This window comes from Sinocyclocheilus anshuiensis, unplaced genomic scaffold, assembly GCF_001515605.1.
Source record: "Sinocyclocheilus anshuiensis isolate Anshui unplaced genomic scaffold, SAMN03320099.WGS_v1.1 scaffold700, whole genome shotgun sequence".
Taxonomy (NCBI): Eukaryota; Metazoa; Chordata; class Actinopteri; order Cypriniformes; family Cyprinidae; genus Sinocyclocheilus; species Sinocyclocheilus anshuiensis.
In genome coordinates this window covers 764,705-780,239 of record NW_015555756.1, presented here as the reverse complement: position 1 = coordinate 780,239, position 15,535 = coordinate 764,705, and the positions used below count along the sequence as shown (strand labels likewise).

At 36.8% G+C, this 15,535-nt stretch overlaps 1 protein-coding gene across 4 annotated transcripts in view; it reads right to left on the bottom strand.

Annotated features, from left to right (window-relative positions):
* Positions 1-15,535, bottom strand: part of tenm2b (teneurin transmembrane protein 2b) — a 269,320-nt gene that overhangs the window by 200,821 nt on the left and 52,964 nt on the right. For all 4 annotated transcript variants that reach the window (XM_016467623.1, XM_016467628.1, XM_016467625.1 and 1 more), the window contains exon 2: positions 7,710-7,970. In XM_016467623.1, coding sequence (XP_016323109.1) covers positions 7,710-7,935 — 226 coding nt within the window. In that variant the 5' untranslated portion in view covers positions 7,936-7,970. The remainder of the gene's footprint in view (positions 1-7,709; positions 7,971-15,535) is intronic.

The window sequence follows — 15,535 nt, the reverse complement described above, 5'->3', positions numbered from 1 at the left end:
GGGGGGGGGGGTGGAGTATGGTGGGGCACAATACCTTTTCTTTCACATGCATGAAGATAATCAGGCTTTCAAGAGGCTTATTTTAGACAAGTTATAAGGCACCATTTTTTTCCTCATAAAAGAGCCAATTTTCATTTCCAGGCTAATTTACAAGGCTTATGAACCCCTGGATACTTGCATTAGAGCCTATTAGGGTCTGGAGGGGGTAAGAAATTAGGGTTAACTCCACTGGTTTACCATTTGCCTTGTGCAAATGAGCCGATTTAAAAACTCTGAGATTCCAGGTGCTGGGTGTGACTAAGAGTCTAATAGGTTACCTTGAGTGCAAGGAGAACAGGGAAATGCCAAAGCCCCTTTCTCTGAAGAAAAACTTTTTTTTTTCACCCGACAGCAAAGTTAAAACTTTTAATCTTCAGAGGATAGAGTGAATTTAAAAACTGTTCATAGACACAAATAAATAAATAAATCTCATGTCAAACTTGTATGACTCACTTTCTAGATCTTAATTTCTTCATTCAATGTGAAACCACCGTGGTTGAGCACTCTAGCTAAAAGTACATTACTGAAATTAACCAGAATCAAGTTTTTTTTTCTTTTCTTTGAACACAATGTCCAATACTAAATTAAGTACAACACTGACCTTGGTGGTACTAAAAACCAAGTATTAAATCTTTGAAAGATGGGCTGAGAAGAGGCAAGATGCTTTCTGGCATAATTTGTAGCAGACCTGCCCTTGAACCCATGCTTCAATAGATAACCATATCAAAGCCACACACTGGGAGGGGAGAGATAAACAGCAGGACTTTGAAACAAGAAAAAAAAAAGTATTTTTCTTTTTCTTATAGAGGACAGTGAGGAATTCCTCAGGGAGCAGTGCTGGGTCCCCTTCAGATGTAAAAAAAACAACAACAAAAAAAACACTATGACAGGTTATCACAAAATAAGCATTCGAGGTTAACATCTATATGTCAGGCAGAGATATTCTACATCCACATAGGGTATTCCTAGCATTTCACGTAAAAAGATAACCCAATTATAGTGTAGTACTATATGTATTGTAAGCATTTATTTAATTCACACCACATTATTTCCATTCTGAAGTTGAGTTGTGACCAGGCCTTAATAATTAGAAAATTATTTTCACAATTAATGTCTCTCCCAGAGTTTAGTTTGCAGTTCACTCATTTGTGGCTAATTGTTTGCCTTGCCACAAATTTAGTACCTTCAGTCCACAGCTGCTAACAATATCCCTGTGTTCTCAGATTTAGAGAGCAAATGGCTGACTAAATAATTTTAACGTCTTACAAAATAGCATTACTCCTTCAGTTAAAGTCATAATGTATTCAAATATTAAAGTGCTATAATCTTTACACATTAAGTTTCAAACATGTCTCGTTTCTTGAGAACGACATGGAACATAACCCAACAGACACACACAGTGCCATGCAAATTACAAATTATGCTGTTACATAATTTTGTTAAAATGAAACTGCCTGCAGAAAAGAAGAACAGATGAGTAATTAATACTGTAGGTCTGGCAAATTAAATATTGACATGATGTTTAAGTGCACTGTTCAGTCCTCCTTTTGTTTTGTTTTTTATAATCTATAATATAACCAAACAACAACAATGGTGCCAATACTCAACAACAAAACAGCAAAAATGTGTAAAATATTCTAAGGCGAATTCACTAAACTGCTGTGCACGCGCACACACACACACACACACACACAAAATCACTCTCTACAGCAGGCTCCAGGGACAATCTCCCTGGAATAACCTGAGGTTAAGCGGCTTGCTCAAACACACAGATAGCTCAAGAATTGCCCTTTGTGTGGTTCGAACCAACAACATTGATGTTTCCTGACCTTTAACCATTTTGCCTGCAAGGTGCACTCACAATGACTGCCATACATGGTTTGACACAGTTTTCAATATAGTTTAATAGTGAATATAAATTGCTGTTCACAATTTTACTTCCATATTCTGAAATATTTTGCTTGACACTGGATATTGTAGGATGGTACTTGATTGGATTGCGAAAAGTGGGTGTTAAGGTGCGGTTACATGTACTTTCACAGACAAAATACATTGATTTCAAAAGGAATCCATATAAATGGGATTTTGTTTGAGGGCAAATTATTTCCTCACACTGATTTTGTAATGGGTTAAAGTTAGTCACAATGACTCACCGCACTGACCAACAGAAATCTGCTTGGTTTGAAAGTGACTTCTGTATGAGCTACACTATTGACAATAGATAATTAACCTTTTTTTTGTTTGCAAAATTTCACTGAGCTTTCACTATTTTGACCAGCCCCTAACATACCAGATTGGAGCCAGAATGAATGCTAAAACTGAGCCTAGCTATTCGACATCAGCAAAAAGCATTTTTGCTTTGAAACAACATGAACTGTTGAATTATTCACAATACATGCATGCATTACAAAAAGCAAATAGTGTAAATTTTAACTTCATGTTCACTTGAAATTCTACTAAAGAAAAAATGTAAATTATAAGAAAACGAGAGATTGGGAGAGTGAAGAGGGAAACAGAGAAACAGAGAGAGAAAGATCCCATGAGACAGTCAAGGCCATTACAGAATGGAAAGCAGAAAAAATATATGCTTATACAGTAAATGCAATCCATTGTATCAAACATTTTTGAAATTATCCATATGCCACAGCACACAAACATACTGCCTCTTGCTACACAAGGTCGACATCTCCATGAATAGAAAAACCAGCAGCCATCAAGATAGGTCTGTTTAGGTGTTTATACACCATCTAACTCATCTTCACCATTTTAGCTTCTCATTCCTAGTGCATTCTCATTCTTATTCCACTACAGTCTCCAGTAAGAGCTCTCCCAATATTACTTCTCAAGCACTGCTCATTACACACCACTCTGTAGCAGAGGCCTAATGTCCCTCTTCAACATGGAAAAGATCTCTAATTGCGATAGAGACTCACCTAGACCCCCACAATACTTCAAAGCTCCTGTAACAGGCAGTGAGTGGGTGTAGGAAAATGTTACAACGGCATTAAAATATAATCTGCTTTTCATTGTCAGTTAGAGACCGTGAGCGTTGCTCACATCCCTCTGTTGGCTTTGATGGCCACCGGCTGTATTGTGAATGAAAATCCTATCAAGAGCTTGTTAAACTACCTACTCTTACTCCAAACAAATCGAAACCTGAAAGCGATGCAGTCACATTGGTATTGATCTTGAGCGACAAGTCCATATGATGCAGATTTAAAATTAGCCATCATGTGGGAGAGCAAAATGCAAAAAGGAAAATTACAGACTACTTATTCCTTTTAGTAAAGCAAGCTTAAGGCTTTGCAGCTAGTGCACTTAAGGTCCTGTTTACACCTGGTATTAAAGAAATTGCTCACTAAAAATGAAAATTGTCACTATATACTCCATCTAATGTTTTTTCATCCCTGTTAGTTTTTTCCATGAAAAAGAAAAAGGGGGTTTGAAGCAGCTTCTTGTGAAGATCCATGGAACTAATCAAGCTAATTTGAAGCTAATCAAGCTCATTTGGAGCTAATCAAGAAAAAAGTATCATAAAAGTATTACTATTCCAAGTCTTCTAAAGCCATATGAAAAAAGTGTGTAAGAAACAGGCCAAAAATAATGTAATTATTCACTCAACATTTTACCTTCACTACTATCAAATCAAATATGGTGCAGGTTTGATGTAATTGTGTTTGATTACGGGACACTCACAAACCATAGAGGTTTGATGTTATTGCAGTTCAACTTGCACCATATACATTGGAGAGCTACAGTGGAAGATTACCAGTGAAAAATGACTTTAGGGATGCATAAATCCTCATTGAATTTGCTTCTTGATGCAACAAGGACAACATGGACCACCTACTCATATAACAATATTACTGCATGAAAACAGGGGTTTGAAACAAAGATCAAAATAAATTTATGACCATTCAGTTCACAACAGTATATCAAAACAAATTAAAAGTTAAATAATAATAATAATAATGATGATGATGATAATGATAATAACAATAACAATAATAATAACAATAATAATAATAAAGACTATATGGACATGTTTAAAAATAAATAAGAATACGGTATCTATTTATTGTGCATCATTAATAATATAATATAATATAATATAATATAATATAATATAATATGAGAATAACCTATCCACGCTTGCTATGTTTTTTTTTTCAGTGGAATTATTACTTTTTTTTTGCTGAAAAGCAGAAATAAAAATGTAATTCAAATTCTACATATCAGTTATCAGAGATAAACATAACCTGTATCGTATCAGCCATAAAAAAGACAATATCAGTACACGACAGGCTGATCCGATGTGTGTGGTCATGAAATCAGAGACGATTCACTTGACGAAATCCGATCAGAAGTGGTCACCAGCCATGCACTTGACACGCGACATGTCAATACCAAGTATAAACTGTAATCCCTCTTGTCTGATCACTTCTGATCGGATCATCCGAGCTGGATGTTAATCCCAGGTGTAAACAGGGACATAGAGATGGATATAGTTACTGTTTTCCGCCTGATTCACTCTCCTCTATCATCATTTCTCCCGTATCCCTTTTACCCACATTACCCATACTGTAATCTCAATGTTCTGCTATGTTTGGAGCAGCTCTGCTTAGTAAGAGCTGGAATGGAGGACGATAAGCACATGCTACCAGATGTTGTGCTGGAAAAAAAGTGCACTAAAGGGACCATAAGAGGGTTCTGGGCTGCCTAAGAGGCAGAGCACTCCTTTCCACAAATGTCCATAACGAGTGCTCCCGTACTTCCGAAGCTCCCTCGCCATATGGCCTTTACTGAGGCAAAGCTGCCTGCGGAGCCCTGTTCACTCACTACGGCCATGGACCACCAGCTTGGAGCGTCCTACAACCAAAAACTCCTCCCTCGACCATATGAGCATATCCACGGTGAGTTTGTTCAGATGTAATGTGGAGCAGACTACAGCTGGCAGGTAAAAAAAAAAAAAACAAATGTGTGGACCAGAAACCTCAGGCTACTGAAAGCTAGAGACTGCTAGTCTATCATTTTCTCTCTGTAAGTCTGAGTCTGTCTGATCCACTCTGAAGATGAGACAGCAGTGTGCAGCTCGGTCTCAGTGGTTTGGGCTATTTTTACAGCACACGGTGAAGGAGAAAAGTGACGACAAGGTCACCTCTTGCTTTAGGTAGATGAAACTTTGCTATAATGAGATGTGGACACTGCTAGTGGAACACATCTCATCTCTGACTATTAAAGATTTTCTGTTTCGTTCCGTTTTTGATCTATACCTGAGCCAGCATCTATGGAAAACAGAAGCCTGTGAAAACACACACACACACACACACACACACACACAATGAATGACAGGCAGCATCCCTCTCCTGGACATTCCCGAATCAAAACCTGACAAAAAACGCTTCAGGCTGTATTGCGAGTTTGGCTGAGTCTCCACAGAAATACTGTGCTGGTGGAATTCAGACAAAATAACCGTATGGTGATCCTGGATGCAATCCGGACTGAGAACTGAGAGCGGAAAACCCCAAACATAATCATAATAATGTAGTAGTGTAGTTGATTAATAATAAGTTTGTAAGTAATAAATACACACCCTTTTGGCTGTTTTGCAGTTCACCTAAATCTCACAAGTGTAACCAACTTATTACAACCAATATATATAAGTATGTATGTACGTATGTATGTATTTATTGATGGAAATAAAAATTCATATACCTTCATATAAATACTGTATGCACTACTGTTGAGAAGCTTGGGGTCAAAAAGAAATTTTTATTGTTTTTAAAAGAAGTCCGTTTTGCTCATGAAGGCTGCATTTATTTAATCAAGAAATACATTAAAACAGTAATATTGTGAAATATTATTACAGTTTAAAATTCTGTTTTCTATTTTCATATATTAAATAATTACACAGTCGTCAGTGTCACATGATCCATCAGAAATCATACTAATATGCTGATTTGATGATTTTTTTTTTTTAGAAACCGTGATGCATATTTTTAGGATTCTGTGATGGATATATATTTATATTAGGGAAAAAAAGAGAATAAGTACAAAGAAAAAAACATGATTTATTATTTGTTTCACAAAGTCAAAGAATAATAATTTACTAAATAAATATACAAATCCCATTTACTCTTTGGTACATTCAATCCATTTGAACTAATATTTGCCAGTCTCTTCATCTTTTTCATATGGAAATATCATTCATGATACAAAAATGAGAAGACTTAGGCCTACTTTAAAAGTATAAATATAAGATGTAGTCTTTCAATTAATATAAGCTCATAAAAACGGTTTGTATGATGCATGTAAGCTGTTGTAACTGCCAGCCCTTCTAAAATCTAAAAACTCGCAGTTTTTCTTCTAGATGAAATTTTAAATGTGAGGAAAAGGACAGCCTGAGCAAATATTGAAAGGATGAAGGTTCCTACTTCAATACTGCATCTCACCTCTATTATCTCTCGATCTGATATTGACAAACCTGGCTAAAGGTGTGTTTGTAAGGACAGCTTTCAACATGGCACAAAGTTTTCAAAGCCTTTCATTTTCACCATCTATTTTCTGTGCAACAACTGAATAAGGTCAGTTGGTCGAAAAGTAATTATAACCAGTTAACACTTCATGGCAAGATCAATTTGAGCAAAACAAAACCTGCTCGCACAACAATTGGGTTGGGTTTTCTTGGTAAAAACAGTCTCTCAGGATAAGAACACTTTTTTTTTAATTTACCAAAAGAATATTTCCTCTGTGATCTGACCCTATCGACAAATACGCTCATGGCTAAATACCAGACAGAACACAGCTTTTGTCAAAAAGAAAAATCTGTAAAAATTAATACACACATCAATTGAAAGTGCTCAATGATATTCATATGGCAATCACTGAAATCACACCCTGATATGACCATCCTCACTGTAAAAATTAAATGGCATATAATTAGATTTTTTGAAATGGCAATGACATTTTATACTTAATGCTTCTGTGAAATTTAAAGACCAAAAAAGAGTTGGGAACCATGGTATAATATATTCAGGTTCTTTTAGTAATATAAAATAAATCTTTCATTTATCTTCAATTAGTCATTTAATTTAGATTTAGGTACCACATTATTTTTTACAGAATCACTGCTCTAATCAGTTTACCAGGTCAGTGTCACTTGCATGACAGGAACAATAACTTTGAACAAATATTTGTCATGAAATGCCGGCACAGTATATGCACACAGACCAAAAGTTTCAATAGCTGCAAATTAAAACTTACCACAGAAAATCATCTTCTCTGTTTTTATTACAAGGGGATTATGTGGGTTAAAATGGATAATACTCATCCATGATGGCATTTGTATTAAAGCCCAAACTAATGAGAAAACTCTGACCTAAAGACTGCTGTTTCCAACATGCACTTAAGAATTGCACATACATTTGTTAAATTCTTCTGTTTGCTTTAAACCTCAATATATGATGTTATATTAAATGGGAGCATAGATAGATGTACACTTTGCCATGTTGACCAACAGAAAGCTGCTTGGTTTGAAAATGAAAATGGACCTTTCTTGTCTGCTAAATGTTGCTGGTATTTCACTAATGTGACCGTAGCAAATAGAACAGATACCATATTTATTATTATGATTTCTTCCATTCATATATTAATTAAGGTAACAATCTCACCTTGTCTGACATACTCTTCTGTCTCCTGGTGCACCAGCTCCGCAACACATCCTCCATAGCGCAGGTGTCCATCCTGCTGATAGGCCTTCAGCGTTTTGCTGGAACTGTATGATTTCTGTGATACTATATGGCAGTTCTCACTGTCCAGAGAGGATGTGGCATAGTGCAGATCCTTTCCGCGCTGACCCTGCGTCAGAGAGCGCTGCCGTCTGTCCTTCAGATCCATGACTGCAGCAGCTAACGGACAATTATGTCAATTACCTGCAGAAGGAGACATGGAAGACATTAGGGCTTTGCAATTTCAATGTACCATGTTTTTAAAGATAATGTGCCAAGTTTAAAAACAGTTCAACTTTTGTTTTTTATTCACTTCAGTTGTTCTGTGTGAATGCCCCCTTACATGTGTCTGAGGGTTTTTTGTTGTTGTTGTTTAAATACAAATGCACTCTAAAAAATGCTGCGATTTGGTGCTCTCTTTCGGCGAATAAAGGTTTGTATACATTTTATTTCATTTATAAAGTCTTTAATGTGGTGTAAATTATATTATTTTACGCAACGCAACATAAAGACGAGATGTCAGTCAGCTGCGTCAGCAGCAGTCTTTTCGTGCTGGAAACACCTTTGCCTTGCATAACATTAATGGATTTTATTCATTATAATACTGAGTGTAATTTAATTTGATGTTAAATATGTTCTCTAATTTCAGTACTGTTTGTATTTGGGCAGGTCTTGGAGTCAGTCACGCCATCTCTCAGCTACGAGTGAAACGTGAGGCCGCGGTTTAAAGTTCGCAGTTCCCCCGCGAACAGCAGCCCTTCACCGGCTCAGATTTCGGCGACACACCGGCACGAGAATAAGCACTATTTCGGTAAAAAGCAATTACAGAGAACGATTGAATACACTTAAATTAAAATGCTACTTCTATATGCCTTTTTTATTTATAAAATGCTTGTTAAACGAGTTTAAATGGATGTAATGTTGTAAACTATGCTGTATTCACCCAAATAAATTCAATTTGTCTTGTATTTTGTCCATGGGTGTTCTTGCTTAATAATAAATGTTCATTGTTGCTGTTGCCTATGGTAATTCTGTGTTTGATTTTTAATTTCCAGCCCATTTTAAGCCATCAATAATAATTTTTAAACAATATATTAAACAACCCAGCATGGTGGGTAAAAACGTTTAACCCAACCAGCTGGGTCAAAATAACCCAGCATGTGTTCTGTCCAATATTTACCCAGCACTGGGTTGCCAAATAACCCTGGGTTGTTTTTAACTCAGCATTTTTTAGTGTAGTCACTATAATTTCAACAAGTTGAAACCTTACCAATGATATATATCACATCCAATCTGTAAGGTGTTTTTCTATTCCTATTATAATTATGATGATCATATTTCATAAAGTTTGTAACAAAACAGCAGTTTAAAAAGCAGAACTCAAGAGTTGCATATAATACTCCATACTGTATATGCATTAAAAGCCACTCGGTTAACTGGTTAGAATGCAAAATAACAATAAAAAAAAGTCAAGTGCTTATAATTTCTTAATATCTTTATGTCTTATAGTTGCATTTAGCAGAGCTGGGTGATAATATATGTACATACATTTTGCGAAGATACAAGCAATCGTTGAGATAAGCGATATAGTATATATCACCCCACTTGAGTATATTGTATGTAAATGAATTTGAATGAAGTTATTCTATACTGAGCAATAATACAGTTTACAGTTTTTGTGACAATATACAGTATACAGCTGCCGAGATTTGCTATATAGTATATTGCTTAATATGAGTATACTATATGTGTCCTCTGAATTTAAAGCATTTTGAGAGCAATTTTCCCCAAAGTAGTTACATTTGCAAGATAATAGTTCTTTAACTCACACATTCTAAGTGCATTTTTCTGTTAAAACGGTTGTCACAATGATTTCCTGTTTTGTAAAAGTTTCCACAGGGCGATTAATAAATGCCAACTTGATAAACAGAAAAACATGTCTATTTGTACCTGTTAAAACCAACAGTTGCTTCTCTATTAGTAAATTCCCAAAGCCGCATTCTACCGAATGGCTCCCTATCAGCTGTAGATCAAGCCGATAACCACCCGCGAAAACTCTGTAAGCAGATCAACGATGGATGTCATATTGCAGGAGAAATACATACCCTAAACATCACAACAATGTATCAAGTCTCCCAAACAGAATGTGCTATCTCCAGCTTGAGACAGACGTATCCTCATGATGTCTTATTATCAGGTAGAGACACAGAGTCTCTATCATACCCTCCCACTCTACATCTGTGTCAGTGTGCTGAGTTAGCCAGGCATGGAAGCCACTGGAGGATCCAATCAAAACATTGAGTCTTTGGCAGAAAGCCTGTTGTTTAGGACTTTTACATAATTTAGTCATGAAAAATAGCACTCTAAATGTTACATATGGGGAAACGGGCAATGAAAGAGATACTACACCTCTGTAAATTACTGTCAGGTCTTTTAGGACATCTTACTCTCCTGCAAAAACTACACAGCCAAGGCCAATATTTTCACCTCAATCTATAAATGGTAAGCCCAGAGAGACGTTGCTTTTACCGTCAATTTCACCCAGGAGATTAATAAAGTACCGTCCTACGCTATCCCATCCACTTACTGTAAATTACCGCATGGTTTCGCTTACAATAGTTGGCAGTTGGCAGAGATCTACTAGAGTTTGAATCAATTACATCCTGAGTATGTAAATGAAGAGGTGAACTCATTTTGTCCATTTCTTTTATGTTTGACAAATATAACCACCTAAATAAGGAAATATGTGCTGGTAAAGCTGGTAAAGCATTGTAAGATCTAATTTAAATCTGCTCCTCAAAATGAAAGTCTGTCTTCTTCCGACCAGAAACACATTCGGCAAGGGTTCTGGCTTTGTCTTATGACATCAAGGCTGATTTATTTGATTCAAATTACAGCAAAAACTCTGAATATTTTTAATATTTAAAATAGCTATTTTGTATTTGATTATATTTATAATGTAATTTATCCCTGTGATGGCAAAGCTAAATTTTCGGCAGCCAGTCACATAATCCTTCAGAAATCATTCTAATATGCTGATTTGGTGCTCAGGAAATATTTCTTATTATTATTAATGTTCATATTAATATTTTTGTGGGAGCTATAAAATATTTTTCAGGATTCTTTGATGAATAGAAACTTCAAAAGTATTTATTTCATATAGAAACTGCTATATTATAACAATATAAATGTCTTTACTGTCAATTTTAATCAATTTAATGTGAACATAAATCTGAAATATGAATTTCTTTAAAACAAAAATAATTTACCCCAAACTTTTAAACGGTAGTGTAAACATATAAATATCAAAATGTGTGCTGGCACCAGGCATTCATTTTGCCACTATAAGCATTATTCAGTTAACTTCAAGTACATTACTAGACAATTTGACCCTAAAAAGTAAAATGCCTTTGATAAAAAAGTTGTTTGGTTGAAAACATTAAATCAACAGTACTAAAACACAAATTGAGAACTTCAAAGAGAATCAATTTGAGAGCAAGGCAACAGGAAACAGCTCTGTAATTGTTCAGGTTGGACATGGCACTGCGCTGTCAATATGTTCAATGAGGACAGTGTTTGCATATGGGGAGGCACTCTAGTTATGTTTATTGATTGCCAATTGGTATTTACATTAATAAATGTTTCATTGGCAGACGGGACGTGCAGGCAATGCAAATCATTTGTTTTGTGGAACAATAATATGACAAATATACATTACAGTTTCATACTTTACAAGTTTCAAATAAATATATGTTTGATGTCACCCTTGCCATTAATCTGGCCTTTGATAAAGTGTGTTCAAACAGGAAACATGAAAGCCAACCAATCAAAAACATTAACATAATCATGTGCATTGCAGACGTTCTGGTTGTGATGTCAAAAAAAGGTAAAGGCTTATGAGTATTAATTAGGTTATGCTCTAAAAATGTAACATGATCTTTTTTTTTAGATAAATCAACAGGTTATGTGATCAACTGATTCAGAGATAAGGCCTGTAGTTTAGTATTCACACATTACAGACTCAAAACCAACATTTAAACAATAATATTATAATTAGAAATGCCCAAAAATCCTTGGCGTTATTAGTCAACATAAAACTAAATCCTAATTAAACAATGATTTGAGGAAGTGTTCAATCAGTGTACAATTTAAGTGCTCAAATGAACTGTGATGTTTAATAATTTTATTCCTGTCTGTCACTTTTGGTACTGGGATATCAGAGAAAAGTGAATAAATCAGGGGTTTTTGCATTAACTAAAACTTATACTAAAATGCTAAAAAAAAAAAAATACAAAAAAAAATGAAATCATTAAAACTAAAACCATTACATTATCTAGTAATTAATAGTTTAATTTGAAGTACTAAATCTAACTTAAATTAAAATAAATAAATAAATAAATAAAACCCCAAAAATGACAAAAACACAACAATGTTACTAAAACTTCAACTAAAACTCAAATTCAAATGAAAATGGAAAATAAATGCTATTTTTTTTTCATCTACACTATTTTTTAATTAAAAATAAAACACTAATTCAAAATATGAACAAAAACTATATATCAATGATATTAAAGTAACACTGTGTTAAATATATGGATTCAAGTATGACTTGTTGGTTTAGTGTAGGTATGCACCAATATTAACATTTAATAATAATAAACTGATAATTATTTTCATGTCGTAGCCAATAACCAAAACATTTCAAATTTTAAAAATTCTAAAATATTTTGTTTAAAAAAAGGTGAATTTGGTTATCACAACATTATGTAGTCTTAAAAATGACTATTCATTTGGAAATTTTTAAAGATGACATTTAACAGTGTTATTACATTATTTTAACCATTAACCTTAAGTGAGCATTAGATGCCGGCAAAAGTAAAGAATGTAAAAAAAAAATAGAGGAAATCTACTGGCAGTAGGCAATCTACTAAATTGACACACATAAACAAGTATAATGACCAGTGGTGTATAAAGTACCTGAAAGCCATACTCAAGTAAAAGTACAGATATGAATAATTTATTCAACCGATTCGTTCAAAAAGCTGATTCATTCAATAAGTAAACACCATTGCTCAGAGATGCAAAATAGTGCTGTGATGTTTCTTTGGAACTATTTTCGTTGGCAAAATGTAGCAAAAACAAGCAATATTATGTCTAAAATGTAAGTCACGCTGTGATTTGGTGATATACTCGATAATGTCAGATCGCACATCATTACAACAACACATACCATATTATCGCAGAAGTTACTGTATATCACACGTGCAGACTCGACTTGAGTGGAAAATGAATCATCCGCGGTTGTGTGCGCACTTGTTTGCACATGAGCAAAGGTGTTTTTAGGAGTCTAACTTGCAAGCGCCAGACCACTGATTCGTCAAACCTGCTTATCTGCAGTCCGTGTTCTTCTGACTTCTGACTATTTTGTAGTAAGTAACGAATCTGCTTTGGGGAAATGTATCGGAGTAAAAGTATACATTTAAATTAGGAAATGTAGTGGAGTAAAAGTAAAAGTTGGCTGAAATATAAAAACTCAGTGAAGTACAGATACTCCCAAAAAATACTTAAGTACTGTAACTAAGTATTATTACTTTGTTACATTACACCACTGATAATGACTGTATCATATATCACCCAATAGTCAAAATAGAGCTTGATGGCTAGCAAACCATTAGCTTTCAGATAAACATGTTCAGAGTGCAACTGCAGCCACTTTAGAACATTTTTAAAGGACAGATCAAGTTTGCAGCACTGGAGACGATCCACACAGACACCGCTACAACAACGATCCATATGAAAACTCTGCTGAATGTCAATAATTGATACAACCTCTCTATCTATTCGGGAATCTCAGTGGCACCGTAAGACAGGCCGTATTGGGCTACTCTATTAAAGTTAATCCACCAAAATCCATCTTGGGCAGAGCAGTGTCTTAATCAGTCTAGAAACAAAAGGCCACGGCAAACGCCACGCTGAGACTGACTGGTGCTCGCGCCCCGCACAGGGTGACCAACTGTTAACCGTGACTGTTCAATTAGAAATGCTTAGATCAAGACGGCAGGGAGGGGAATGATAATTATAACAGGAAATGAGTGGGGAGAAGCTGCTGGAGAGAGCGGAGAGATTTATAAGGATGTGAGAAGGTGGTGCTGTGATGAGGAAGAATGAGAAATGAGGAACGTACCTGATGGGTTCAATTTAAGGAAGAGGGATAATTCACCTAAAAATGAAAGTTCTGTCATCATTTACTCACCTTCATGTGTTTTGAAACCCGTATGTCTTTCTTTCTTCCTTCCTTTTCAATGAATAATGAGTTAAATTTCAGTCAGTTTTTTACACTAAGCTTTAGAAGACTTGAAATATAGCAGGTGGGCTATATGGGCTACTTTTATGATCTTTTACCATTATTTTATTCTATTTTATTTTGATTGATTGATTGATTGATTGATTGATTCATTCATTCATTCATTCATTCATTCATTTATTGTCTTTTCTATGGCTCCTGGTCCCCGTTCACTTTTTATTACATGAAAAAGAGCAGCATGAACATTCTACAAAACATCTCGGTTACGTATGGTAACCCTCGTCCCTGAAGGAGGGAACGGAGACGTCATGTCAGTGACTGACGAATTGGGATATCATAAGGAGGATGCAACACTTCTAGTTGAGTGAGCTCGCAGCCTGAATGGGCAGGGCACACCCTGTGCCTGATAAGCCAGGGTGATGGCATCCACAATCCAGTGGGCCATCCTCTGCTTAGAGACGGCATTCCCCTTCTGCCGGCCTCCGTAACGGACAAAGAGCTGGTCTGAGGTCCTGAAGCTTTGTGTCTGGTCTATGTAGCACCTTAATGCTCAGATGGGACAGAGCAAAGCCAAGGCTGGGTCTGCCTCCTCCGGGGGCAGCGCTTGCAGGTTCACCACTTGGTCTTTGAAGGGTGTAGTGGGAACCTTGGGCACGTAGCCGGGCCGGGGCCTCAGGATTACCTGGGAGTCAGCCGGCCCAAACTCTAGGCACGAATCGTCGACCGAAAATGCGTGCAGGTCCCCTACCCTCTTGATGGAGGCCAGTGCAAGCAGGAGCAGAGTTTTCAATGAAAGAAACTTTAGCTCAACTGAATGCAAAGGCTCGAATGGGCCCTGCTGTAGTGATTTTAGCACTAGAGACAGGTCCCAAGAGGGTATAGAGGGGGGCGTCTGCTCGGCGAGAAGAACACCACTCGACGAACAGGTTCCACTTCAAGGCGTAAGTGTGTCTCGTAGACGGTGCTCTTGCCGAAGTGATGGTGTTCACTACCTCCTGGGGTAGGTCACCTAGAACCTCTGCGGGTGCCAAACGGTGCCCCATGTCTGAGTCAGTAGATCCTTCCTCAGAGTAATTGGCCAAGGAGGGGCTGTCGCGACGAGCACTAGCTCGGGGAACCAGGTCCGAGTGGGCCAATCCTGTTGTACGTGGCACCCCACCCGGTGGTGGAGGCATCCGTGTAGACCACAGCATGCCTGGAGATCTGCTCTAGGGGCAGCCCTGCCCGGAGGACCGCAAGATCTGACCACGAGATGAAGGTTTGGCGACAGGCCGGTTTAACTTGGACCCGGTGAGTGCCGCGCTTCCACGGCCACCTCGGGACTCGGCCATAAAGCCAGTGCTGCAGCGGTCTCATATGTAACAGGCCGAGCGGTGTAAATGCCACTGTGGCCGCCATATGCCCCAGGAGCCTCTGAAAAAGTATCAGTGGGACCGCTGTCCTGCCCTTGAACGTATTCAAGCAG